Source organism: Narcine bancroftii, chromosome 5, assembly GCF_036971445.1.
Source record: "Narcine bancroftii isolate sNarBan1 chromosome 5, sNarBan1.hap1, whole genome shotgun sequence".
NCBI lineage: Eukaryota > Metazoa > Chordata > Chondrichthyes > Torpediniformes > Narcinidae > Narcine > Narcine bancroftii.
Genome location: NC_091473.1, coordinates 244222494 through 244249147, shown reverse-complemented (window position 1 = coordinate 244249147; position 26654 = coordinate 244222494). Strand labels below are relative to the sequence as shown.

General features: G+C 43.1%; 1 protein-coding gene across 7 annotated transcripts in view; it reads left to right on the top strand.

The window, feature by feature from the left end:
* The window catches only part of magi3a (membrane associated guanylate kinase, WW and PDZ domain containing 3a), a 141118-nt gene that overhangs the window by 83960 nt on the left and 30504 nt on the right, over nucleotides 1-26654 (top strand). For 6 of the 7 annotated variants that reach the window (XM_069941917.1, XM_069941915.1, XM_069941912.1 and 3 more), the window contains 11 exons: nucleotides 1419-1538; nucleotides 3438-3644; nucleotides 4781-4916; nucleotides 6946-7025; nucleotides 8691-8786; nucleotides 18812-18869; nucleotides 20033-20145; nucleotides 21451-21633; nucleotides 22328-22933; nucleotides 25181-25203; nucleotides 26241-26406. In XM_069941917.1, coding sequence (XP_069798018.1) covers nucleotides 1419-1538; nucleotides 3438-3644; nucleotides 4781-4916; nucleotides 6946-7025; nucleotides 8691-8786; nucleotides 18812-18869; nucleotides 20033-20145; nucleotides 21451-21633; nucleotides 22328-22933; nucleotides 25181-25203; nucleotides 26241-26406 — 1788 coding nt within the window. The remainder of the gene's footprint in view (nucleotides 1-1418; nucleotides 1539-3437; nucleotides 3645-4780; nucleotides 4917-6945; nucleotides 7026-8690; nucleotides 8787-18811; nucleotides 18870-20032; nucleotides 20146-21450; nucleotides 21634-22327; nucleotides 22934-25180; nucleotides 25204-26240; nucleotides 26407-26654) is intronic. The other variant, XM_069941914.1, reaches the window with a different exon arrangement.

The following is a 26654-nucleotide window of genomic DNA, read 5'->3' as shown; positions in this document are numbered from 1 at the left end:
ACAAGACATATGACCCGGGCCGGCAGCAGGCACCAAACTACCTATGTAACCTATCCCAGAAGTGGCACTGGTCGCTCGGTGCCTCAGCTGCCACCCAAGGTCATTAGTGTCAGAATTGCCCCCATCCCCAATTTTATTAGATTTTTAACATCTCTCCAACTGAATTGGATGTTAAAAATCTAATGGTTTTTAAGGAACTGAGGAAGGTGGAGGATTGGGGAGGGGGTGCCGGACTGCCAGAAGGGGTTGAATTTTTAAAGCAGTTCGCCCAGATCACCCGCAGCCTGCGTCAAGGCAACCAGTTAGTTAAAAAATTAGTGGCACTCTTGTGAGCGTGGTGCCGTTGGGCTGGGTCACTGGGTGATACTGAGAGACCACCTCTCTGGCCTGTGAGTTGGCCTCTCAGTCATTCACAGTGGCACCCACCAGAGTGGCACTAATTACTTAAGTGTCTGGCTTTGTTGAGACCAGGCGACAGGTGCCTACCCTTAACTGTGTAGGCGCTGAAGCCTAGGAGCTCGGGCCCCCTTACCATCTGGGCCCCAAGGCTTCAGCCTACTGGTAAATTTGGATGTTCAGATAGCCACAAGTGATAAAAGGAATTTAGAGAAAATTGTATTGGTTATAGTGAAGTAGTGTGGATTGAGGCTTGGTTAGTGGACTGAAACAAGGAATAACTGGGCCTTTTTTTCCCCTAGGGTGCGACTGATTGCTCAATGAACCTAGAATTGTATTGCCTGGAGTGTGCAAATTGTCTGCTGTACTTCCTTTTATTACTTTAGTAATGCCAATTCATGAACCAGTCATCGACCATGAAGCCATGATAGATACTATACAAATTAACATAATTTAAAATGAAATAAATCAGTTTTTAAAGTCATTTGGTGCACTTCTCAACCTTCTGTGAAAAGTTTTCTAGCATGTTCATACTGAGTCTGCGCTGCCTCAATTATTTAGTTGAATTAGTGGCCTCTCCCTTGAAGAGCTGTTATGTAGTTGCACTTCGGAAAGATGGAACTTGCCTTTCTGTACAAAGGAAACCAGATCTGATTCCAAAATGTTAAACTTAGTCAGGGGAATGGTAGGATAGAAGCAATCCTGCTGTTGTGGATTTCAGGATTAGGATTGTTCAAACACATTTAAACATACATCTTGTCTCGAAGATTAGAATAAAATTAAGAATTTTTTTCATCCCCAAAGAGAGATAGATCAAAGTTCTTCAAATGACAATTGATCCCAAATCATTTATTAGTTATCATTCAATTTTTTCTTAATTTAAAAAAAATGGAATTTAGAGCCAAGGGGGTGAAATGGGAATTGAATCCTGCATCTGCCAATACTCATTAAGTGGTAGAAAAGAAAAGGGGCGAGTTGAACTGCTCTTATTCCACAACATGATTTTTTGTTTCTTGTTTCAGGCACTACAAGGCCACCCCGGGATGGTGAAGTTCCAGGAGTTGACTATAACTTTATTTCTCTGGAAGAGTTCAAAACATTAGAAGACAGTGGAGCCCTTTTGGAGAGTGGAACTTTTGACGGTGAATTACTAAAACCTCCCTTAATCTAAGTGCAGTCTTCTGAGCTCTGTGCTCATGGCAAGGATCATGTCTGCCCCAGCTCATCCAAAACAAAACAAAGCATGTTAACCATAGAGTTCTACAGCTGGCTGGCTGTGCTGACAAAGCTGGTCCCATGTGCCCGCATAACCTGTGAGGCTCTTGAGCATCAGGGAGAAAAATTCCAGCCTATGCAGCTGCTCCTTTAATTCAAGTTTACCAGTCCCGGTAACATTGTGAATCTTTTCCACAGCCTATCCAGCTTAATCATTATCTTTTGTATGGTTGGGTGAGCAGAATTACATGTAATACTCCGTGCTGCCTCACTAATGTCTTGTGGATTTGTAAACATGACGACCATGCTCTTGTACTTAATGCCTTGACAGAGGAGGGCAAGCATGCTGTTAGCTGTTTTCACCACTGTCTACCTGTGTTTGCACTTTCAGGGAACTATGTACCTGTACCACCACCACCCCCCGGCCCCGTCTCTCTTTGATGTATTGAAACAAATTTCCTCTGGCTCCGTGAAGCTTGTTCTGTGAGTTGAGCAGATGGTGAAGTGCAGTTTCTGTGGATTAATTTTTGATTTTTGCCCTCCAAGCCAGTTCTACTGCACTGTCTGGGCAAGGGAAGTAGCCTGTTATGCTTAGCATTGTCTCGTACTTCCAAAATTCAAAACCTAAAAAAAAAGTCCATGCTCAACATAATTGATTCTCAAAATGTTATTTCATCATCCCTTGGCCCTTCTAGTTGCTCAGTCCACAAAAGTGCTGGTGAAGCTCTGCAGGTTATACAATATCCATAAAGTAAAAAGCAATCAGCGTTTCTTGTTTACCTTCGTTCTAGTTGCTTCTCTCTTATTAAAATCTGCAATTTGTTTTCCCCACTGGAGTGACCAGACCACAAAGTACTGGTGCACTTGCACATAAAAGGCCAGGATTACTTGACTGTTCTTAGTCTTTATTGACTTTTTTAATAATCCAAAACTGACTTTTTATTGCCTTTGAGCATTACAACCATGCTTTTATTTTGCCTCTTAAGATCCTCTATTTAACACCATTTACATTTTATTGGAAAGCTTGTCTTGTATTCTTGCCTCCCTATGCAAAATGAATAAATAATTTCATTGGATGGCTAATACATTGGGCTTGACTAGCCAGTTCTATTAAGAGTGAGAATAAATAAATTAATTATCCCTTGGACTCCAACATTGTTGTTTCAATACCACCAGATGGGCTAACGTTAAGAATTGCAGCAATGTTCAGTAACTAAGGTATTGCAGCTCTAGTACCTAGTTTATTTACTACTCTTGAAAAGTAAAGCTGCAAATGGTGTAAACCTGAGATTAAAAACACAAAATTCTGATAAGCTCTGCAGATAAGGCAGCATCTAGGGAGTGAGCAACAGCTACAGACAAGATTCAACATGATTGGGCTAATCAACTAATGAATCTTTAATGGAGCATTTTTGCTTGTTATCTGAAGATTGTAACTTCAACATTCTAGTTGCTCTTTGGACAAAGAAGCTACTTAGATTTTTAAAAAATTAAACTTTTATAGTCCTTATATTTGGGTTACTTGGGTACTTTGGAGGTCAATGGCAAAAAAAAGAATTAGAAGAACTGGTCACGTGTAAGAGAGAATAAGTTGCAAGGATACAGTAGGTCGGGAAATGGAATTATTGCCTTGGGAGCTGAAATAAACTCAATGGACATGAATAACCTTCTGTTATATGATTAGAAAAACTTCGATCTTTAATGTTTTAAGTGTGCGTGTGTATAAAAAGCGTATTTTCTGAATATACATTAATTTGCTAAGTATCACTGAGAAGCTCTTCTGTACTTCGTGTCCTCCCTCATCCCCCTCACCCCCTTCTTGACAGGTAATTTCTATGGGACACCAAAGCCTCCTGCAGAACCTGGTCCATTTCAACAGGATGTAGTGGATCAGGTTGTTCTGGACGACAGCTCGGATGAGGCACAAAGGAAACGAACAACTTCTGTAAGCATGATGCAACGAGCTGACACCCTGGTCCCAGATGAAGAGGACGAGGATGAGAGGCCCACTGCCAATGGGACTGGTTATCCAGGTGAGGAAGAACAGAATCACAACTTGGTAGATTAACCCTGGTCATGCTCATCTTATTCTTGCTCCACTCCTTCACTCACTCACCTGCTAACCATAACCCCAATGCATCCATATATGCTCCATCACCACCATTCGAAGCAACACTTGTGAATATGCAGGGGTTATCTACTGCATCCAGTGCTCCCGTTGTGGTCTCTACATCAGAGAGACTGGGCACAGATTGGGGAGATCGCTTCTATGAGCACTTCGTCTCTGTCTGCCGCAAAAGCGTGGATCTCCCAGTGGCCACCCATTTCAATTTCCTGCCCTATTTCCTTGCCGACGTTTTCTATGGTCTCTTGCATTGCCAAACTGAGATCACCCACAAATTGGAGGAACAACACCTCATCTTACAACTGAGCACTACCCAACCTGATGGCATTAAAATCAATTTCTCCAATTTCCATTAAACCCTTCCCCCTCCCCCTCCATTTTCAGTCCCCTTTCCTCTAGTTCTGTCTCACTCTTCTATTTTCCTTCTGTCTCCTTTCACAGAGCCAAAATTGATTCTTGCTTTTCCTCTTGTATCCAAATAACACCTTTCGTTTGTTGGTCTGGATACCTTCCCCTCTCATTCTTCCCCTTTCTCTCCAAGTCTTTACTCAGATACCTACCTGCTTTTTGCTTATACCTCAGGCCCAAAACGTTGGTAATATATCTTTACCTCCTATGGACACTGTGAGACCGGCTGAGTTCCTCCAAAAATTACTGTGTTTTTGCACATAGTGGACACCTGCTACTTCTGCATGGACAGTTTTACAATAATTGATCACCACAGCTATCTCAAGGTTTGCTTTTGAAGTACGAAGTTGAGAAGGAATTTTAAAGCAGTTTAGTCATCATGTCAGGCTTGAAACTAGATGTTCTGTTCCTTATGGACTCTAATCATTTTTTAATGTAGACTCAGCAGGATATCTTATTGTTTGTTGTGCATTCTTACTAAGAGGATAGAGAGAAGGATCTTGACCTTTCTGTTTTGAGATTTTAATCTCAATATAGTATCTGTCCCAGTCACACATATATTCAGATTCTGTTCAAACCTTGCTGGCTTTCACAACTCAACCTAAACACTAATAGTGGGGATTATTCATTTCTCAGGGCCAGGGCCCAGCCACACTGATGGTGTCACAGAATTCAGATACTTGGATCCAGTTGCCAGGGAGGACTTGATGGAGCCCCTACCGAGCAATTGGGAGATGGCCTACACTGACAGTGGAATGATATACTTCATTGAGTGAGTACAATGCAATGGGGAAAAACTGGCTGATTTTCTTGTTTGCGGACACCTTGGATTTATTAATTGTTAATTGATGTTTGTATTTTGTATTTTTTTATTAATTACTACACAGTAACAAGCCCTCAAGCCCATTCTACCCAATTAGCCTACATTTTGAATGGTGGGATGAAACCAGAGCACACGGGGAAAAGCCCACACAAACACGAGCAGAACGTACAAACTCCTGACAGGTTTCAATTCTGAGTCGCTGGTGCTATAACAGCGTTGCAGTTTCTAGGGAGATATTATTGAGGTAAAACATTTCAAATAGGAGCACTTGGAATGTTTCCTACTATCAGGCAAAGTTTGACAAGCCTCTTGAAATATTGAGAAAATTGACCTTGGTCAAGTAAGTTTTGAGGGACATGACAGAGACTGACATTTAGTGAGGGGAATTCAATAAGACCTTTAATAGACTCTGATATTTGCAATTTTTTTGTGGGGTTTTTGCTTCAATTTTGTCTGGGACTCGGAACAGATTTTAAGAACTTTAATTTCTTTGGTGCCTTTCCATGTTGAAATCATACAGCATGGAAACAAGGCATTTTGCCTAATTTGTTCATGCTGACCTGTGGGCACCCTATCAGATTAATCCCATTGCATTTCAAGTCCAGCTAAATTTATGTTCATGTGGTGGCCCCTCGCAGCCCCCTCAGGGTGCCTGACTGTATAAGTACAACCTGATGAAATACGGTTCTCCGGTCCTCAGGGCGGAGTGGTGGGGGGGGGGGGGGGGGGTGGTGGTTGGGGAATCAGATGTGCGTATGTTCCATGTTTTTCTGCCTACAGAATTCAAGCATTTGTCTAGACTCTTGCATGCTGTCAGCAAGCCCATGTCATACATCACTCAGGCGGTGCATTCCAGGCACTTGACACACTGCGAGTAAAGAAGGTCCTCCTTGTAACGCCTCTAACTCTTCTCCCTTACCCCAAACTTATCTAATTTTATGTCTCTCCTGTGGGGGAAAAGTTTCAAGCAGTCTACCCTATCTATTTCCCCTCTTAATTTTACATGCCCCACATCCTCTGGGGAAAACTGACCTAGCTTCACCAATTTATCTTCCTAACTGAACTGCTCCATCTCACGCAATGTGCTGGAGAATCTATCCTACACCCTCTTCACCCTTATCTCATCCTTCCAGTATCTTGACCAAAATTGCAGACAGTACTTCAACCAAAGTTTGGTAAAGTTTGAGAATAACCTCCTACTTGTGTATTCAATGTGCCAACTAATGAAGAGCCATATTTTAAAAATTAATTTAGATATACAGCACAGTTACAGGCCCTTTCGCCCCATGAGCCCTTGCCGCCCAATTATACCCAATTATTCTGCACCATGGGACATTTTTGAAGTGCCCATAGGAATCCCATGTTGAAATGGGGTAGTCATACAAACTCCTTAAGACAACGTGGGAATCAAAGCCCAGTCGCTGGTGCTGTAACAGCATTGTGCTAACTGCACTGCCCAGCAATCATGTTGCCACCTTTAAGGACTTATGGGCTTGTACTTGATTCTCTAGGACTCCAATTCAGAGTGTATGTCCCAGTCTCATTAGTGCTCCCAGATTGGATCACTCGTATGGATTAAACTCAAATCTATTTCTCATCCTGTTATGTCAAAACACCAATGTCTTTGACATCACAATATCCAAGAAGGCAATTAAATACTTCAGCCTTGTGTTTTCCATTCAGTAATGGACAATACGAGACTGCCGATCTATGAACAGCCAAGTCATAAGCTCAACCACACTTGCTTTGCTGTGTTTAATGCAACCAGGCAAGAGGTAAAAATCTAATTTGTCTGTGGCCAAAGGCATGGACTCCTCCAATGCTTAGGGCAGAGCTGAGAGATTTTATCACTGTATTTGCCCTTCTGTCGAGTCACCATCTGTTATCATGGGCACTCAATTCCCTGATGCTGCTTGTTGGTTCCCGTTCTTTTTTGTCATGTTCAATGTCCAGTTAAATGTCCTCCTTTCTTTCATAGTCACAACACTAAGACTACCACATGGCTGGATCCTCGACTCGCTAAGAAAGCAAAGCCTCCAGAGGAGTGCAGTGAAGGAGGTAAGGAACTGCTTTGAAGGTACACACTGAAGTGCAAATATTTGGATCAATCCATTTCCATTTTGTTAATGTGCTGTTGGATATGAGCCTCCACTATCTTACGATAAAGGCATCAGTAATGCTAGTTTCTTTTAGACTATTCTGAAATGGAGTAACCCACTTTAATTCTTGAACATTACATTTGGTCTTTTTGGGAAGGTTAAAAGATGGACTTGGGCTGGATGCGGAGTACAAATTATACCGTAGAAAATTAACCATGCGTGTAGTCTGATGTTTTGATAATGGTATGCTTGAGAATGCTTGCATAGATTTATAGAATTCTATAAATCTCTTTGTAAGATGGTCACTGAAGGTGAGTGAGAATTTAAAGTGAAAAATAGATGGATTGTTTGAGGCAGAGGATAGATATTTTGAGGGAACTTAACTGATGCAGTGATATGAGGTAAAATGAAATTATGTTAAATAAGTAGATGGAATGCAAAACTTGGTTCTGTATTTTATGAAAAATGTTTGATTGAAGAAAGTGGATTTTCATTTTAATGGCCTGAGGTGAAAAGTTTAATATTCTTGCTGTTGAATGCGGTGAAGATGATTTGGATGTGGTTTGGAGCAGATTGGTCAGAGGATAATGAGCATCATGTCTGGAGGGGCAGTGACAAATGGGCAAGAACTTTCCATAAGTTTTGGTGCTTGGACTGATTTGCAAATCAAATGAGTTTGTCGGTGACTAGGCATTCTTTAAATTGTGCCTGTATACCTCTGTCAATTTGTATCCTTCCTAAAATTATCTGATCTCTGCAACTTTTCTACAACTGTCCAATAGTTACCGCCAGGGGGTAGGCCTGTAGTAATTATTTGTTAATGGAGAAGCTGTGATTCTCTAGAGCAGTGGTTCCCAACCTTTTTCTTTCCAATCACATACCACTTTAAGTATTCCCTATGCCATAGGTGCTCTGTGATTAGTGAGGGATTGCTTAAGGTGGTATGTGGGTGGAAAGAAAAAGGTTGAAAACCACTGTTTTAATTGTACCTAATTGACTTGTTATGTGCACAGTTTCACATCTCCAAAGGAAATGACAATTTGTCTTGAGCAAAATATTTCAGTAACAATTGGGTCTAGAGCAGGGATTCTGAACCTTCCCTTCCCACTCACAGACCACCTTAAGCAATCCCTTACTAATCACAGAGCACCAATAGCATTGGGATTACTTAAAGTGGTATATGAGTGGAAAGACAAAGGTTGGGAACCACTGCTCTAGAGCATCGGTGGCTGTCATTTGATTGAGGGGTTCCAACAGCTTCCCAAATGAGAGTGTATCCTGAAAGGATTCTGGACAGCATGGGATGCCTGTTTCTTCTCTTTGCTAAGTTGATGCAAATTTTTAAAACCTAACCTGCAGTTTGAGATTGTCACAGTAGTTCCTTGGCCTTTCATATTGGCCTCCTTGAAACCATTTTGGCACATGGACCTGTGTCAAGAAAATTACTAATTGTTTGGAGGGTAATATTTCACAGGCAATTCAGCCTGGTGTCAAGTGTAAAGCATGAGCAGCAAATGACCTACAATTGAACCCTGAGATTGTATTACAGCCTTGAGTTGCTCCCTTGTATCTATTTTCCTCCTCTTTCTCCTCTCCACCAATTTTCTCTCTTCCTCTCCTTAAGGCACTGACACTTTGCTGGGGCATGGTTCCATGGGTACCACCGGTTGCCCTCCTCTATCTCGCCAAAGTGGCCATTCTACATCTGTGGGCCTATACGGTGAGTGTTGGCAGACTATTCAACAGTAGAGGCTTCATTTCTGAGTCTCTTTATTCTGCCTTGCCTTGCTGCCCACACACTGATACTTGTCTGCAAACTTCCCTTTCCTCAGATTGTGGGGTTGTTGGCACTGACATCTGGTAGTTAGAGTGGGATCAGCCCAAGAATTTTCCTGATCTGTATTTAAATTTATATTTAAAATGTTTAAATTTTAAATTTAGACATGCAGCTCGGTAAAAGGCCCATGCCACCCAAATATTCCCAAATAACTTACAATTCCTGGTACATTTTTGATTGGTGAAATGAAACTGGAGCACCCAGAAGAAACCCAAGCAGACACAGGGAGAACATACAAACTCCTTGCAGGCAGCGCAGGATTTGAACCCCAGTCCAAGTCGCTGGTGCTGTAAAGGTGTTGCACTAATCATGCGTGCATTTGTTAAATTGGCATCAAGAAAGTTCAGCTAGCTGTATTTGTGTCAACTTGTTTCTTTTACATTCTTTGGGATTGTGAAAAATGGGTAACAGATAACCCATTTTGCAATCGTCAAAACATTTTATAGAGTCAATGAAACATTTTCCCCAAGTTCAGTCTCTGTAATGGGGAAAAGTGCACTTTTGGAATGAACGTATTTTTTTAAAACTTTGGTTTCTCTATCTTTTACTCACTGGTCAGTTCACCAGCATAATCCCCCTAATTGAAATCTTAAAAGTTGGTGGGTGTATATCAGGTGGCGAATGAGGATTAAATTAGCACATATTAATTTTGTAAAAGTAACATGGTGTACCAGAATACCATAAGCATTAAGAAAATGTACTTGTATAATCATTCATGACCTCAGGACGTGCTAAACCCTTAAGTATTTGGAACAATAGAATTTTAGGTGAGGGAATTCAGGAATATCAAGAGAAGTCAAAGTCAAGATATTGATCAGCTATCATCTTTGGCTTGGCTTCGCGGACGAAGATTTATGGAGGGGGTAAATGTCCATGTCAGCTGTAGGCTCGTTTGTGGCTGACAAGTCCGATGCGGGACAGGCAGACACGGTTGCAGGGGAAAATTGGTTGGTTGGGGTTGGGTGTTGGGTTTTTCCTCCTTTGCCTTTTGTCAGTGAGGTGGGCTCTGCGGTCTTCTTCAAAGGAGGTTGCTGCCCGCCGAACTGTGAGCGCCAAGATGCACGGTTTGAGGCGAGATCAGCCCACTGGCGGTGGTCAATGTGGCAGGCACCAAGAGATTTCTTTAGGCAGTCCTTGTACCTTTTCTTTGGTGCACCTCTGTCACGGTGGCCAGTGGAGAGCTCTCCATATAACACGATCTTGGGAAGGCGCTGGTCCTCCATTCTGGAGACGTGACCCACCCAGCGCAGCTGGATCTTCAGTAGCGTGGACTCGATGCTGTCGACCTCTGCCATCTCGAGTACTTCGACGTTAGGGATAAAAGCGCTCCAATGAATGTTGAGGATGGAGCAGAGACAACGCTGGTGGAAGCGTTCTAGGAGCCGTAGGTGATGCCGGTGGAGGACCCATGATTTGGAGCCGAACAGGAGTGTGGGTATGACAACAGCTCTGTATACGCTTATCTTTGTGAGGTTTTTCAGTTGGTTGTTTTTCCAGACTCTTTTGTGTAGTCTTCCAAAGGCTCTATTTGCCTTGGCGAGTCTGTTGTCTATCTCGTTGTCGATCCTTGCATCTGATGAAATGGTGCAGCCGAGATAGGTAAACTGGTTGACCGTTTTGAGTTTTGTGTGCCCGACAGAGATGTGGGGGGGCTGGTAGTCATGGTGGGGAGCTGGCTGATGGAGGACCTCAGTTTTCTTCAGGCTGACTTCCAGGCCAAATATTTTGGCAGTTTCCGCAAAACAGGACATCAAGCGCTGAAGAGCTGGCTCTGAATGGGCAACTAAAGCGGCATCGTCTGCAAAGAGTAGTTCACGGACAAGTTTATCTTGTGTCTTGGTGTGAGCTTGCAGGCGCCTCAGATTGAAGAGACTGCCATCCGTGCGGTACCGGATGTAAACAGCGTCTTCATTATTGAGGTCTTTCATGGCTTGGTTCAGCATCATGCTGAAGAAGATTGAAAAGAGGGTTGGTGCGAGAACACAGCCTTGCTTCACGCCATTGTTAATGGAGAAGGGTTCAGAGAGCTCATTGCTGTATCTGACCCGACCTTGTTGGTTTTCGTGCAGTTGGATAACCATGTTGAGGAACTTTGGGGGGCATCCGATGCGCTCTAGTATTTGCCAAAGTCCTTTCCTGCTCACGGTGTTGAAGGCTTTGGTGAGGTCAACAAAGGTGATGTAGAGTTCTTTGTTTTGTTCTCTGCACTTTTCTTGGAGCTGTCTGAGGGCAAAGACCATGTCAGTAGTTCCTCTGTTTGCACGAAAGCCGCACTGTGATTCTGGGAGAATATTCTCGGCGACACTAGGTATTATTCTATTTAGGAGAATCCTAGTGAAGATTTTGCCTGCAATGGAGAGCAGCGTGATTCCCCTGTAGTTTGAGCAGTCTGATTTCTCGCCTTTGTTTTTGTACAGGGTGATGATGGTGGCATCACGAAGGTCCTGAGGCAGTTTTCCTTGGTCCCAACAAATCTTGAAAAACTCATGCAGTTTGACATGCAGAGTTTTGCCGCCAGCCTTCCAGACCTCTGGGGGGATTCCATCCATACCTGCTGCTTTGCCACTTTTCAGTTGTTCGATTGCCTTATATGTCTCATCCTGGGTGAGGACCTCATCCAACTCTAGCCTTAGGGGCTGTTGAGGGAGCTGGAGCAGGGCGGAATCTTGGACTGAGCGGTTGGCACTGAAAAGAGATTGGAAGTGTTCTAACCATCGGTTGAGGATGGAGATCTTGTCGCTGAGGAGGACTTTGCCATCTGAGCTGCGCAGCGGGCTTTGGACTTGGGGTGAGGGGCCGTACACAGCCTTTAGAGCCTCGTAGAAACCCCTGAAGTCGCCAATGTCCGCGCTGAGCTGGGTTCGCTTGGATCTCCCGGAGTTTGCGCTGAAGATGGCTGCATGCGCGACGGAAGGCTTGTTTCTTCTCTGGACAGGACGGCTTTGTAAGGTGAGCCTGGTGGGCAGCTCACTTCTTTGCCAGCAGCTCCTGGATTTCCTGGCTGTTTTCGTCAAACCAGTCCTTGTTTTTCCTGGAGGAGAAGCCCAGTACCTCTTCAGTGGATTGCAGTATGGTAGTCTTCAGCTGATCCCAGAGGGTTTCAGGGGACGGGTCCGTGAGGCGGATTGCATCGTCGAGCTTTGCTTTGAGGTTTGCCTGGAAGTTTCCTCTCACTTCGTCTGACTGCAGGTTTCCAATATTGAACCACTTTCTGGGGGCTTTACTGTTCCTGGGCTTTGGCTTGAAGTGAAGGTTGAGCTTGCAGCGAACCAGCCGGTGGTCAGTGTGGCATTCCGCGCTGGGCATGACCCTGGTGTGGAGCACATCTCGTTTGTCTCTTTCTCGCACCAGGACGTAGTCCAGGAGGTGCCAGTGTTTGGATCGGGGATGCATCCAGGTAGTCTTAAGGCTGTCCCTCTGCTGAAAAAGGGTGTTTGTAATGACAAGCCGCTGTTCTGCGCAGAGCTCCAACAGGAGGTGCCCATTGTCGTTGCACTTGCCGATGCCATGCTTGCCCAGGATTCCTGGCCAGGTTTCTGAGTCTTTGCCGACGCGAGCGTTGAAGTCGCCAAGGATGACAACCTTGTCGGCTGTAGGGGTGCATTGGATGAGGTTGCATAGGTCAGTGTAGAACTTGTCCTTTTCTGCTGGTTCCGCCTGGAGGGTTGGAGCATAGACACTGATGAGGGTGATGCGACGCTTGTTTTGAAGGGGGAGTCGCATGGACATGATCCGGTCCGAGTGGCCTGTCGGAAGGTTTTCGAGTTTGGAGGCAATGAAGTTCTTGACCATGAAGCCTACACCAGATAGGCGTCGTTCATCCGAAGGCTTGCCAGACCAGTAGAGTGTGTAGCACGCGCCGCGTTCTTGGAGGCTGCCTACATCTGCCAGGCGGACTTCACTGAGAGCGGCTATGTCTATGTCAAGTCTGAGGAGTTGATGTGCAATCAGCACAGTACCACCCCCTTCTGCCCTTGATGTTGTGTCAACCTATATATTTCTACCAAAATAAAATCAATCTTCCTTACCTCATAAACCTCTATTTTTTTTTCAACCATGTGCTTGTCTCAATCTTTTAAATCCCCTAATGTTCCAGCTTCCACCGCCACCCCTTGCAAGGCATTCCAGGCACCCACAACACTGTTGTTTAAAAAAAATACCCTCATGTTGACCCTAAACTTTCCTCCTTTCACTTTTTACAGATATCCTTTGGTGTTTGCTGCTCCTGCCTTGGTGGGGGGGAGGCGCTGGCCGTCTACCTTATCTATGCCTCTCAGAATCTTGTAGACCTCTAAGTCACCTCTCATCCTTCTTTGTTCCAAAGAGAAAAGTCCTACCTCAGCTCACTTTGCCTCATAAGTCTTGATTTTCAATCCATGCAACCACCTGGTAAATCTCCTCTGCACCCTCTCCATACCTTCCACATTTTTCCTGTAATGGGCGACCAGAACTGAACCCAATATTCTAAATGTGATCACACCAGAGATTTGTAGAGTTACAGCATGATCTCGTGACTCTTGAACTCAACCCCCGCCCCCCCAACTAATGAAGCTGAGCATTTCTTAGGCCTTCTTAACTATCCTATCAAATCAACCTGCACAGAAACCTTGAGAGATGTACGGATTTGGACTCCAAGGTGTTCATTTAGCTTTTGGGCTAAACAGCTTTGCCGTCCCATGCATTGTGAAGTTGCCCTAGACAAGTACCTTGGATTCGAGTTGTACCAGCTTATTTAGGTGGACAGCTTTGCCGTCCCATGCATTGTGAAGTTGCCCTAGACAAGTACCTTGGATTCGAGTTGTACCAGCTTATTTAGGTGGACAGCTTTGCCGCCCCATGCATTGTGAAGTTGCCCTAGACAAGTACCTTGGATTCGAGTTGTACCAGCTTATTTAGGTGGACAGCTTTGCCGTCCCATGCATTGTGAAGTTGCCCTAGACAAGTACCTTGGATTCGAGTTGTACCAGCTTATTGTCTCCTGGTGAGATAATTTTGAGAGATACTGAGTATCATCTCAGAGAGAGGCTTGGTTTACGTTTCTTCCAAAGACTGTCCAGTTATACATTTTGGGACTGCAATGAGGGCTTTGAGTAGGAAAGTAACTTGCTAAGGAATATGTCGGAATTGGTTTGCAGCCTTTTGATTCAAAAGATAAGCGTGTATTTGTCTGACACAATTTGGAAATGTAGACAAAATGTAATCCTATAATGTGTTATATGAATTGCAGCTCCTACACAAGCAGGATTCAATTCATCGAATGTTTATATGTGAATATCTGAGTAAGATTTAGGGTTTTTTTTCAACTTTAGGGTCACAGGATACTGTATTCAGCAGGAAGGAAATAATGACAAATTTGTATAGCTGAAAGGTTTTAGAGCTAGAAACAATAACTTTTCCAGTGACAGGATGAATTTAGATGTGATACGACCAATTATGAGCTATGAAATGATGAAACAATTGGTGTTTTCGGTCATTTTGGGAGAAGTGTAGCAGGCACGGAGGTAATTTTTTTACTCTTTCAACACCACGTCATTGACATCCACTGCACCACTAACCAGGATCTTGATTCAACATCTCGTAGAAATGTGAATTTTGATGATCTCTTCTCGGGTAGTACCTTGGAACAGAGGACAACTAGCTTCACTACATTTCTTTGGCTGAAGAGTCCTGTGCTGCCGATTCAGCCATAGGTGGTGTATGTGATTCTGGAGCAGGTGGTTTGGAATGTGGTATGCTCTTTCCACTGCTTGTGAATGGCATCAATGTGCTTCTGTCATGAGGATTTGAAGTGCTTCTTGCACTCATGGGATCCTCCTCCACTTTCAGCTTTCATATCCTAGGACCTTGCATGAATTGTGAGGATGTTCCACTTCCACCACCCCCCCCCCCCGCCAAAGAACCGTTAAAAATATTGAAGCATTTTCTGTCCTTTGGAACTCTGTTCCTGTGACAAAACTCGGCTTGTTTTGAGGGGTGCATGATGCAACCCTCCATCAGAGTTGGTTCGGTGCAATCAGAGCTGGCCTGCGTAAGAGGACACTGATTCACTTCTTTTTGTTGATTTGGAGGATTTTGTAGAGATTGCCTTACATTTGTAATTTCGGTGCTTTTAAGATGCCTATTGCAGATGGCTCAGTTGACTGCTTGAGCTTAGTTTTGGATTTAAGGTCTTTGTGTTTTAAATATCCTTTTTCATTGCCAAGTGGTGTAATTTGGGTGTTGATATTTGCTTTCGCTTGCGGTTAGCTACAAATATGCCAGGTCTGATCGTGTATCTTGATTATCTGGGACTGGGTTAAACAGGCTAAGACTTTATTCCCTGTAGTGTAGAAGAATGGGGGGAGATTTGATAGAGGTACAATTCTCCTCCCCTTGTCCGTGGGGAATATGTTCCAAGACACCCAGCAGATGCTTGAAACCGTGGATAGTACTGAACCTCATACAAGGAAGGCGCTGCTTAACATTCTCAATACGTTCTGTGAAATTGAGCATTATGCGATGTGGATGTTGTGTGAACACCATATGGTATACTTAGCAAAGCTATATGGAATGCTATAGTGTGCCTGTAAACATTTTATTTGTAAGTATGGATCAGTGTGGGGATCGACACAGGGTCGTGGGGAGAGAGTGGGGCAGTGGGATCAGTGTAGGGACCAACTCAGGGCTGTAGAGAGAGAGTGGGGCAATTGGATCAGTTTTGGACCGCAGTTGACTGAAACCGTGGAAAGCAAAACCACTGATAAGGGGAGGCCACTGTATTTAAAATTATGAGGGGGACGGACAGAGTAAATATTAGTAGGTTTTTTTACACTGACTGTACAAACCAGAGGACATGGGTTAAGGGTGAAAGGGGAAACTTCTTCATACAGAGAGTGGTGGGAGTGTGGAATGAGCTGTCAGCTGAAGTGGTGAATGCGGTGTCAATTTGGACAGGTACATGAATGGGAAGGGTATGGAGGGCTATGGACTGGGTGCAGGTCAGTGAGACTAGGCAGAAAAATGGTTTAGCGCAGACTAGCAGGGGCAGAGAGATCTGTTTCTGTGTTGTAATGAGGGGTATATTGATGACTTGTTAGGGTTGGATTAGGCAAGAACAGAAGTGTTATAGTGTAAATTGATGACTTGGTATGATAGCTGTGTCATCAGTTGACACCTTTTTAAATCTACCCCATTGTAACAGTACATTTCACCTGTAACAACTCCATCTGGAAGATTATTAATTTATAGGACCAGCAGGAAGCTTTTACATTCATCATATCCTCTCCAGCTGGAAGTGTGCGAAAGTACGGAATTTGCAGTGATGATTCAGCCTTGATCCCAATTAGAATATTCTGGAATGAGAGCTGTGGGGAAGTTAAGATCACTGCATGTCATTGTGTCGATGTCATGAATTTCTGAAGGAAGCCGAATCTGAGAATGATTCTCCATAATCCGCTTGGGCTGTCAGAGCTTTTGAGATAAAAGGATGAACCAGGCTGAGGGCCAAGAAGGGAGGAGAGCTTGGCAGTCAAGCGGCCTTTGGAAAAGGCACCTTGAAGAGCTCCTCAATTGAGTTGGTCTTTAATTCGTGTTCTCCATCCCCCTGCAGTGCATTAGCTCATCAAGCAGATGTCAATCATTCACTGGTGCAGTCTTGAACTTGGACTTGAATGTGAAACCGGATAGAAAACAATGGTGGGGAAACTCTGCAGGTCAAGATGCACCTGGAAAGAGAAATGGAGTCTGTTTGGATAGAAAACTCTTCATCAGAAATTAGATGGAAAGAAAACAAAGATACATAACCAATGTTTCAGGCTTTAGCCCAGTGGTTCTAAACCTTTTTCTTTCCACTCGCATACCACTTTAAGTAATCCATATGTCATAGGTGCTCTGTGATTAGTAAGGAATTGCTTAAGGTGGTCTGTGGGTGGAAAGAAAAAGTTTGAAAACCACTGGTTTCATCATACCTAATTGACTCGTTATGTGCAGGGTTTCATGACTCCAAAGGAAATGGGCCAATGACAATTTTTCTCAAGCAAAATATTTCAGTAACAATTGGGTCTAAAGCAGAGATTCTCAATCTTCCCTTCTACTCACATCCCACCATAAGCCATCCCTTACTAATCACAGAGCACCGATGGCACCGGGATTACTTAAAGTGGGATGTGAGTGGAAAGAAAAAGGTTGAGAACCACTGCTTTAACCCAAGGCATGGAAAAATGTCAGCAGGCAAAGGCCCGAAACGTTGGTTCTGTATGTTTATCTTTGCGTTGGTTCTGTATCTTTATCTGTGATATAAAGTACATTGTTTGACCTGCTGAGTTTCTCCAGCTTTGTGTTTTTACTTCAACCATTCAGCAAATATTTCAGGCCTGAGCCCTTCATTGCTTCTATCTCCTACCTTCTCCTACATCCCATTTATGTCTCGAAGGTTATTAATTTGACCTCTCATTTACTAAAATATAGCCTTCTGGGCTGGCGTGCTCAAGCTCTAGGGCCATCAGCTCAGAAGAGATCAGATTAATTGTACACAGTTTCTTAAACATGTCAACTGAACTTTTAGATTACTAGAGTTGAATCTCTTGGCCTTTTCACCAAGTTTTACAGATTTTGAAATAAGGGCACGTGCAGGGATTGTGCTTACATTTTGGAACCTATTTCAAAAGTTCTTAATTGCTTTAAATGTCCAGTATCCTGCTGACCTGCTGGTCCACTTTCGCCATCGACCTCGGATGATGGTAGAATAGATGATTTTTTTTTGGAGGGGGAGCCTTTTTCATCCTTCCTGTACCTTTTGGATGAAATGTGTTTTCTAAATCGCCTCACTCCTACAGATGTTGCTGCCTTGTTATAGATTCTTCCATTGAAAGAACCCAATGAAATCCCTTTGAAAATCTTGATTTAGTTTGTCTATCATCCTTAATCTAGATTTATGCAAACTGTCCTTCTAACTTAATTATTTTAAATCCTCTCATCTTTAGTTGAATGTATGCTCTCTCAAATCTGAGGTTAAATGTTCCCTCCCACATCCCACCAATCTGAAATTTAGTCCAAGATACTGAACTCTGTGCTCCATCTTGTCGGAATAAGATTTTTAAAAAATAAAACATTACTTTCTAATTTACCCCTTGAAGTGAAAGTGAGTATAAATCACATTTTGTACCTGAGGGTTATTCGTCAATAATTTATCTGTGGACTCTCAACTACCTGTGCTCCTTTCCAATTTCCATTCTGTCACCTTGAGGATTCTAAGTTAATGATCATGTTATTGAATTGCATCTCCCAGTTTTTCATATTGTTTGTTTTATACTTTTTCAGATTTTTGCTTCTGTTTGCATCGCATATGGTATCCCATGTGATTTGAAACTTGAATGTACAGCATTCTATTTCTTCTATATATTTTGTGTAAATCTAAGGACCTTGTATATACCCCAGGGAAATTCATAATGTCCCATTCACCTAATTAGGACACTATCTTTTATTACAGCTTTGTTTTGTACCTCCCAACTACAGCCAAATGACAAGACTGGCTCCAATTTAAAATGCTCATCTTTTCTAATTCTCTTGTGTGGTGTGTACGTTGACAGCATCAATGGAAACCGGTTCAGCCCAGTATGCTGGTGGACATCACTAATTGATTTATCTAGAATTGTAAAATGTGATTTCTAATTCACGGATATTAAAGTTGATACTGATTATTTAATACCTGCTCATGTTGCAATATATCAGAAGTCTAAATTGAGCCTAATCCTACTCATAGCATGAAATCTGCGGTGCCCTTGCTGTATGTATACGGTGGTATTTGGCTGTTATCTATGCAGTACTGAGGTACCCTTGCTCTATGTATATGGTTGTATTTGGCTGTTATCTATGCAGTACTGAGTTTGAATTGTGGAATTAAAGCTGTTCTTTAAATTTCAAAATTGCAGAGCTTCCATATGGCTGGGAAAAGATCAGTGATCCAGTTTATGGTTTCTACTACATTGAGTAAGTTACCCCAAAAATACAATATCTCTTTGGAACTGGACTGGTCCAATTGTTTTGACACCAACCTGTCGTAAAGATTTTTGCACATGGTCTCCCTGATTTTGACCTGCATCTTGTGATGGTAAACTTCAAGGGTTGAATGTGACCCCTAACTTGGACAGGGAGTAAATAATTGCTGCTCTCTCTGTGATTAAATATTAAATTCATGATTTTTTTGGGGATGTCCTTTTTAAATTTAGTTCCGAGTGTATTTTGCTTCGTCAGTGTTCTCAGAACCACCCTCTTTCAAGAAAATAACTTGCTTTTCATTGCTGAGACTGCTGCTATCCCACACACTCTTGATGTGGAGATAGGCTACCCCACCTAATTTGCAAACCAGCTAACATCAAGTCTACATATACTGTGATTGTCCTGCAATATAGAGAAGTGCTGGAAAATCTCAGGTCATGCTTCTTCTGCAGGAAGCAAGGGGATATCATCGTCATTTCAGGCCTGAGCCCTTCTTTGCTTTCTATAGATGTTGTGTGACCTGGATTGCTACATCTGGTGTTGAATACTACCTTCTACTATGCACACTTTGGGTTGTGGAATTTGAAGTACGATGGCTACTGATCCTTGGGAAGAGGACCTTTACTTCATGTAGCCATTGCATTCTCTTCTGTGACACACTTCACTTTTCAAGGTTCTCAGTCAAAAAGAAGTAACTCTTAACATATACTGATGACATGGGGGGAGTAGGAAAGTGTGATTTCTCCTCTCTTTCTCCCTGTCCACTCCATGTCTTTGCTCATCAAACAATCCCTTCCATGTCAGTGCTCTCAGTTTACATGCCCTTTCCATGTTCCCTAATTTGTCAATGTGACATGAGCTTTTTTCTTTGTTCTCTTGCATGCCCATTGCTCTGAAACAGCTGACACCCTGGGCCTAATTTTACTGGTCTGGTCCTTCTACTGCTAATTTGCCTAACTGACCAAGTGACTAATATTTTCTTCACACGTATGAGACATGGTGGCATTCACAGGGCCTTATCCACATTCTCATTGCCTTGAATGAGTGTATCAGAATATTTGAGGGAGAGGAGTGATTGCTGGTAGAGATGCAACTGTTTGCTCAGACAGAGTTATCATTTCCATTTTGTTTGTCTTCCTATCCTACCCCTTCAGCCACGTAAACCAGAGAACCCAGTTTGAGAATCCAGTCATTGAAGCAAAGAGAAAAAAGCAGCTGATTCATCATCGAGACAGTCAACGAGGACTGCATGGGGATCAACGGCCAGGTACCAGAGCCTGCATCCAGAAACATCTAGCATTTTCATTTTCTTTACGATACCTCCTGACGTGTTAATTTATGGTGTTATTTGAAGTTTGCTTGTTATGTTAATATTAAGAAGCATGGAATTTCTAAGAGGAAGCTCCGGTGTTTGCAGAGTCTAGCCAATATTTGTTCACTCAACCACCAATTGATTTACAATTGTCAACCTGGCAAATTTCACATTTATTTTCTGTAACAGGGTTTTGTGATGAAACATAAAATTTCAATACTTGAAACTTGTCATTGTACGACTTGAACTTGGGGGTATCCAACACCATTTCATCCCATTAGCTCTGTCTTGATACCCTCATCCATTTCTCTGCCTGGCACGCCTCTGGGGGCTCCCAAATTCATTGGTCATTTAAAGTAAAATTTGTTTTAGCACACAAGAAACACGAGTGTCTTTTTGAAAATCCACTCGTCCTTTTGTCTAATCTCCCTTTTGTCTAATCTCCCTTTTGTTTCTGCCAACCTTGCCCCAAAATAACTGGAACAATGTAAATTATTAAGGAATCTCAAGCATTTTACTCTCTACACTTTCCAAATGAGTACATTCTCTTTGTGCCCCTCTTTTATGTGCTTTCTCAGACTTTACCCTGCAATATTCATGATTAGAAGTAGCCTGATCCAGTCCACTAAAACAGCTAGCTGTACAAACATGAGGTGTTTGAAACATCGAAACCTGAATGTCTTGTATCAGGGCAAAGGTTGTTTATAAATTAAGTAGTCTGTAGACATATTTGGTTAAAGCTAACCAGGAGATTCTAGTCCGGAAAATTAACTGCCTCTCAGGATATCACCCACCTCCAGGGGCAGTACAGTTGGTGTAGCGTTTAGCACAATGCCTTTACAGCAATCGGGGACGGGACAGGGGTTCGAATCCCACGCTGTCTATAAGGAGTTTATATGTTCTCCCCATGTCTGCGTGGGTTTTCCCCATAAGTTCCTCTCATCGTTCAAAAAATGTACCAGGAGTGTAGGTTAATTGGGTGTAAATTGGGTGGCGTGTACTCGTGGGCCAAAATGGCCTGTTACCATGCTAAATGTCTAAATTAAAAATCCTTGCTGCCTGTTTTGCTCTTTCTCTCCCCTCCCTTTTTTGCATTTCCCGCTCACTTCCCCATTGCTGGCTCCTCTCCCCTTTCCCCAACCCCCTTCATCTTGGATGCAATAAGAGAATGTCCTTTGTGAATTTGGATTTTAAGAGTCCAATCACCACTTGAATTTGTTTTCTTCTCTTTAAATACATCTTGGCCCCTCCTCATATTAGAAAGACCGATGTTTACTCGGGACCCCTCCCATCTTCAGGGAATGCTCATTAGAACAACGCTTCAGAAGAGTGCTATGGGATTTGGTTTCACAATTATTGGAGGAGACAGCCCAGATGAGTTCCTGCAGGTGAAGAATGTGATTCATGATGGACCTGCTGCTCAGGATGGGAACATGTTGGCAGGCAAGTTTCCAATTCCGATCTTTTTGGGTCATTACAGAAACAAATGAGCTTCCCCACAATAATGCAGCAAAGTGCAACTGGTGAATGTTGTGGACGGCTAAGTTGGGAAAGCGTAGTCAAGGGAAATGGAGAAATAGGAATTTGATGGGATTGAGGATGGGGGCTGTAGTAAGATGTGGGAAGCTGGGGATCAAATGAACCAAGATAGTAGAGATGGAGGGCTATTGAAGAGGTGGGAGGAAAGAAAACAGGAAAATAAGTGGACCCAGGGAGTTGAGGAATGGGAAACATTGGAGGCCCAAGAAAAATAGTGGAGAGTAGTGGCCTAAAAGGAGGGGAGAGGAGGAGTTTGTCAAAATTTTGGGCCTGAGGAAGAAGCAGCAATAAGCAGATCACAAGAAGAGCAAATTAGAATGAGGGCCAATAGGGCCATTTGGGATGTAGCGTCTCAGTCTGGAGGCTGTGCTTCCTGTATGAGTTGTTTCCACAGGATAAATAGTCACGGGTGTGTCAATAGAGCAGGCAACTACAGAAATGTACCAGTAGTTCTCCCCGCTGCTTTATCACGTGGTCATTGAATCACTCTGTGTATTTTAGTACAGATAAGGATCTGGAGTTGCCTCATTGGGCATGCCTTAGCAAGTCCATAATGTGTACGTGGATCTGATTGTTTGGTCTGGGCTTTTATCTACAGGTGATGTAATAGTGTATATAAACAGCACTTGTGTCCTTGGGCAGACTCACGCCGACGTTGTGCAGCTTTTCCAGTCTGTTCCCATCAACCAGACGGTGAAGTTGATTCTGTGTCGCGGTTACCCACTTCCCGTTGACACACCGGTGCCGAACATCGACGTAGTGAGTGCCACTCCCATCCTTGATGGGCTGCCTACAGCTGCAAAGCAGGCAAGTACCACCCAAGGCCTACAAACGTCACCTGGGCTCCCGGACCACAGTGGGAGAGAGGCTCCAGCAGGTGGTGTCGAGCGCTTAAACGGACCCTACCTTGGCCTGACCGAAGACCGATCGTCCATGACCTCCTCGGCCGGTTCTCAGCCTGAGACGCTGACCATCCCTCTGCTGAAGGGGCCAAAGGGTTTTGGCTTTGCCATAGCAGACAGCCCAGCCGGACAGAAAGTGAAGATGATTCTGGATAGCCAGTGGTGTAAAGGTCTGCAGAAAGGTGATGTGATCAAGGAAGTTAACCAGCAGAGCGTGCAGCAGCTGAGCCATGCCCAGGTGGTGGAGATCCTGAAGGACTGGCCTGTAGGGAGTGAAATATCGCTGCTGGTCCAAAGAGGAGGTTTGTTGCATCATTAATATCACCGATAGCTTCTGATGTATTTATCAGTGGTTCTCAATCTTCTTTCCCCACTCACATACCACCTTAAGTAATCCCTTACTAACCATAGAACGCCTTTGGCACAGGATGCCATAGGTGCTTTGAGGTTAGTGAGCGATTACTTAAGGTGGTATGTGTGAGTGTGTGTGTGGAGAAGGTGGGGTGGGGGGAGAAGGTTGAGAACTACTGACAACCCTTTTGATCTTCAACCACTATTAACCACTTTATACATTTTAAAATAAAAGGATCTATGGAGGCTTGCTGGACTAGACCAAAATGGAGTGTTTACAATTTTTAAAAGGTCTGAGCATTATTTCCTCTGGATAAGAGAATGAGAAGTAATCTAAAATCATTAAGAGGGTGGACATGTTGGACATTTCCAAAAGACAGATCAAAACCAACAGACATGGATTTCAGTTAGCCACTGATAAATTTCTTTCCCTCAAGTGCTCAAATTTTTTTTTCCCCTTTGGTACCTGGGTGTTGCTGGCAAGGCTACCATTTATTAACCATCTCCAATTGCCCTAGAGGAGATGATGGTGAGTGAAGTGATTCCAGATTGGGGGGGGGGGGGGTGTACAACTTGATAGAAAAGCCCCCTTATATCCTTGCATTCTCCCCTTCTCTTTCTGGATCGTGAAGGTCACAGGTTTGTAAGATGCTACTGGAGTGGCCTTGACGATTAACTGCAGTTCATTGTGTGGATGGTAACTGGAGGGAATGAATAATTATGATAGTGGATGGGGTACCAATTTGATGATGTTTGGTATTGAGCTGTGTGCTTTTGCAGATGCACTTAAGTATTCCCTCATGCTTGTGCCTTGTCGAATGCCTTTGATGTCTCAAGTGGTGAGTCACTGGCTTCAGAATATCTAGCCTGTAATGTGTGTTTGTAACAACAGTATTTTTACAGCTAATTCAGTTGGTTTGCCACCCCCAATCTTTCCCTGCACAGCCTTTTAAGGATGTTACATCATTAACTATCAAAAGCAGTCAGTATAAGATTGCATATTGTGTGATGGTACACAGCAACTCGTTAACGTCTCGTGAGCTGCCAGAATGGACTTGTGACCAGTCCATTGGCACACATCAAGGATGCCCTTGAAGATAAGGACTTTCCTCCACAAGGACTGTGCCATACTGAAGATGTTTATGCCACAGTGCCACACCATTCCACAATTTAGATCCAGTGATGATGAAGGAATGGGGATAGGTTTCCAAATCAAGACTTGAAGTGCTCCCATGTACCGAAAAGCACTTGTCCTTTTTAGTAGCTGCATCTGTAATTGGAGTTACTTGCCTAACCTACACCAAGAGCACATCTCAAAGCCCACAATCACAGCCACAAGATAAGTCTATTGGAGATTTGGAATAAATGCTGGCTTTCCACCAATTCCCAGATTCTGAACTTCATTCATTTTTTTAAAAGGAATAGTTTGTGAGGAGACTTGAGCACTTGCAATGGCTGGTTGAACCAGTTAATTAGATTCTGAGCTTTAAATTATGTTTCTTCATTCTGACCATCCCTTTCTGTTTAAATAGTTTTCCTGCTTGCTTCTTCCATCCAACCTTGCTTTCTCTTTCTCAAATGCCCTTCCTAAGTGAGGTGTCGAAAATGTTGAAAAGTTTGAACCTGACAGTCTTGGTAAGGTAGGATACTAAATTAATACCAGATAGATAGCACTGATGACAGTACTTCCAGCTGTGAACTGTTATACAAATCCCACTTTAAAAAACACCTCCATGCATTTGTTGATTAAAGATGTTCTATTTAAAGCTCATGCATTGTGACGCTGAGTATGCCTTAGCTTATTTATTTTTTCCCTCAAATAATACAGTATGAGCTTAGTCCTGCTGGAAGATCTTGCTTTTTTGTCGACCCCCTATCTTCACTCTTCTGCCTCCTACCACTCCAGCAATTGTTCTCTTCACTCAGCCACTCTCTGCCCACCACCACAGCAAACATATCCTGCCCTGCTTGCACTCTTCCCACCTTCCTGCCCTCTTGTTCCATTCCTCCAACTTCGATTTACTTCCTTGATTCCTGGACTCTTGACCCCACTTCACGTGCACTCTGGTGTCCTTCTCTCCCACTCTACCCCGTGCTTTTGCTCCCAGCCACTCATTTTCATCTGCCCTTTCTCCCCCTCACCTTGTTTTTCCCATCTGTCCTTACCATTTAGTAATGCTTTTTTTTTCTTTTCACAGGTCCTCCCTCGCCAATTAAAACTGTAAGTTTCAAAACTTCCTCATGATGGAGGGAGAAGGGCTTGGGGAATCTTTAATTTCTCTTTCAGCAATGATCAGGAACCTGAATCGAGCAGACTCCTGCAGGCTGCTCTCAGCTCATCTGAATACCGTGCATTTACCTTCTAGAAGTTTTGTCTCCCTATAAATTTAGACTTTTGAGACAAATTTCTGGGGATGCAATTGATTTCTTTAATGGTAATGAAATGGAAGTCAGGTCCCTGCAGAAAGGCACAATGCTGGCGTTGTAAAGCTTAAACAAATCAAGCTTATTGTCATCTGATTGTACAAGTACAGCATTCTCTGGTCCTCAGTGCAAAACACGTAGACACACAACCAGACATAACACACCTACGGACAAACAATATATATGCAGGAGAAGTACTTCATCTATACAAATAAATAAATATTGTTGTGCACACATATGAGAGTCTTGGATGGTTAGTGTGAGCTGTTTCTTTGGTCGTTCAGCATTCTTATTACCTGTGGGAAGGAACTGTTCCTCGGCCTGGTGGTGCTGGCTCTGATTTCTTCCCTGATGGTAGCAGCTAAAAGATGCTGTGTGCATTGATTTTGCACGCCCTCTTCAGACAATGATCCCAGTAGGATCACGTCGATTGGGGGGGTGGTAACAAGAATTCAAGAAAACCCATCAGTTCAAATGCCCAGATGTGGCGAGAACCCACTTTAGCTTGACGACACTTTCACCAAATCTGGAAGATGTTAAACCTTTGTTCATTTTAAAGTGCTGGATGGGATTTGGGTTTAATGGGAAGAAAAGTGATGTTCTCTGGGGAGGATTGAAATTTGAAATGTGAAGAAAAAAATAGGATTTTAAATCAGTGTAAAAGATTCAGAAAAGGTGTTAATCATTACAGCAGGAAGGGAACCCGTTGAAGTGTTAAGAAACTCCAGGAATGCACACCTCGCTTGAGTGTCTTTGTTATTTTCTATGCAACTTGGACTTTTACAAATTTTGACAAAGAATCTCCTGATTCACCTACTGATTTTTCTTTCCTAGACATTGGAGCATGAAGAAAATCAAGCAGCAGCTTCTCAGAGCGTTTCCACAGGCCTCGGCATTCCCCAACCTATGCCCTTCCCTCCCAATGCCATGAGGCCCTCCTCCCCCAAGCGTGACCCAACTGAAGTGTACATACAATCCAAGGCAATATTTGACAGCAGGCGTAAGTGATGTTTGATGTGGTATACCATGGGTTCATTTAGGATGCTGCAATCTGTATGTTATGTCAGGAATTCATACTTGCTCGTTCAAATTTATTATCATCTGACTGTACATATACAACCGAGAAAACAGCATTTTTCAGGGCCACTTACACACTCAATATATAATACAGTCACATAAAGATATAATTTAAAAGAAACACCCATGCTGAAACATTTAATTGAACTTTGGAATAAAATTGATAAAAAG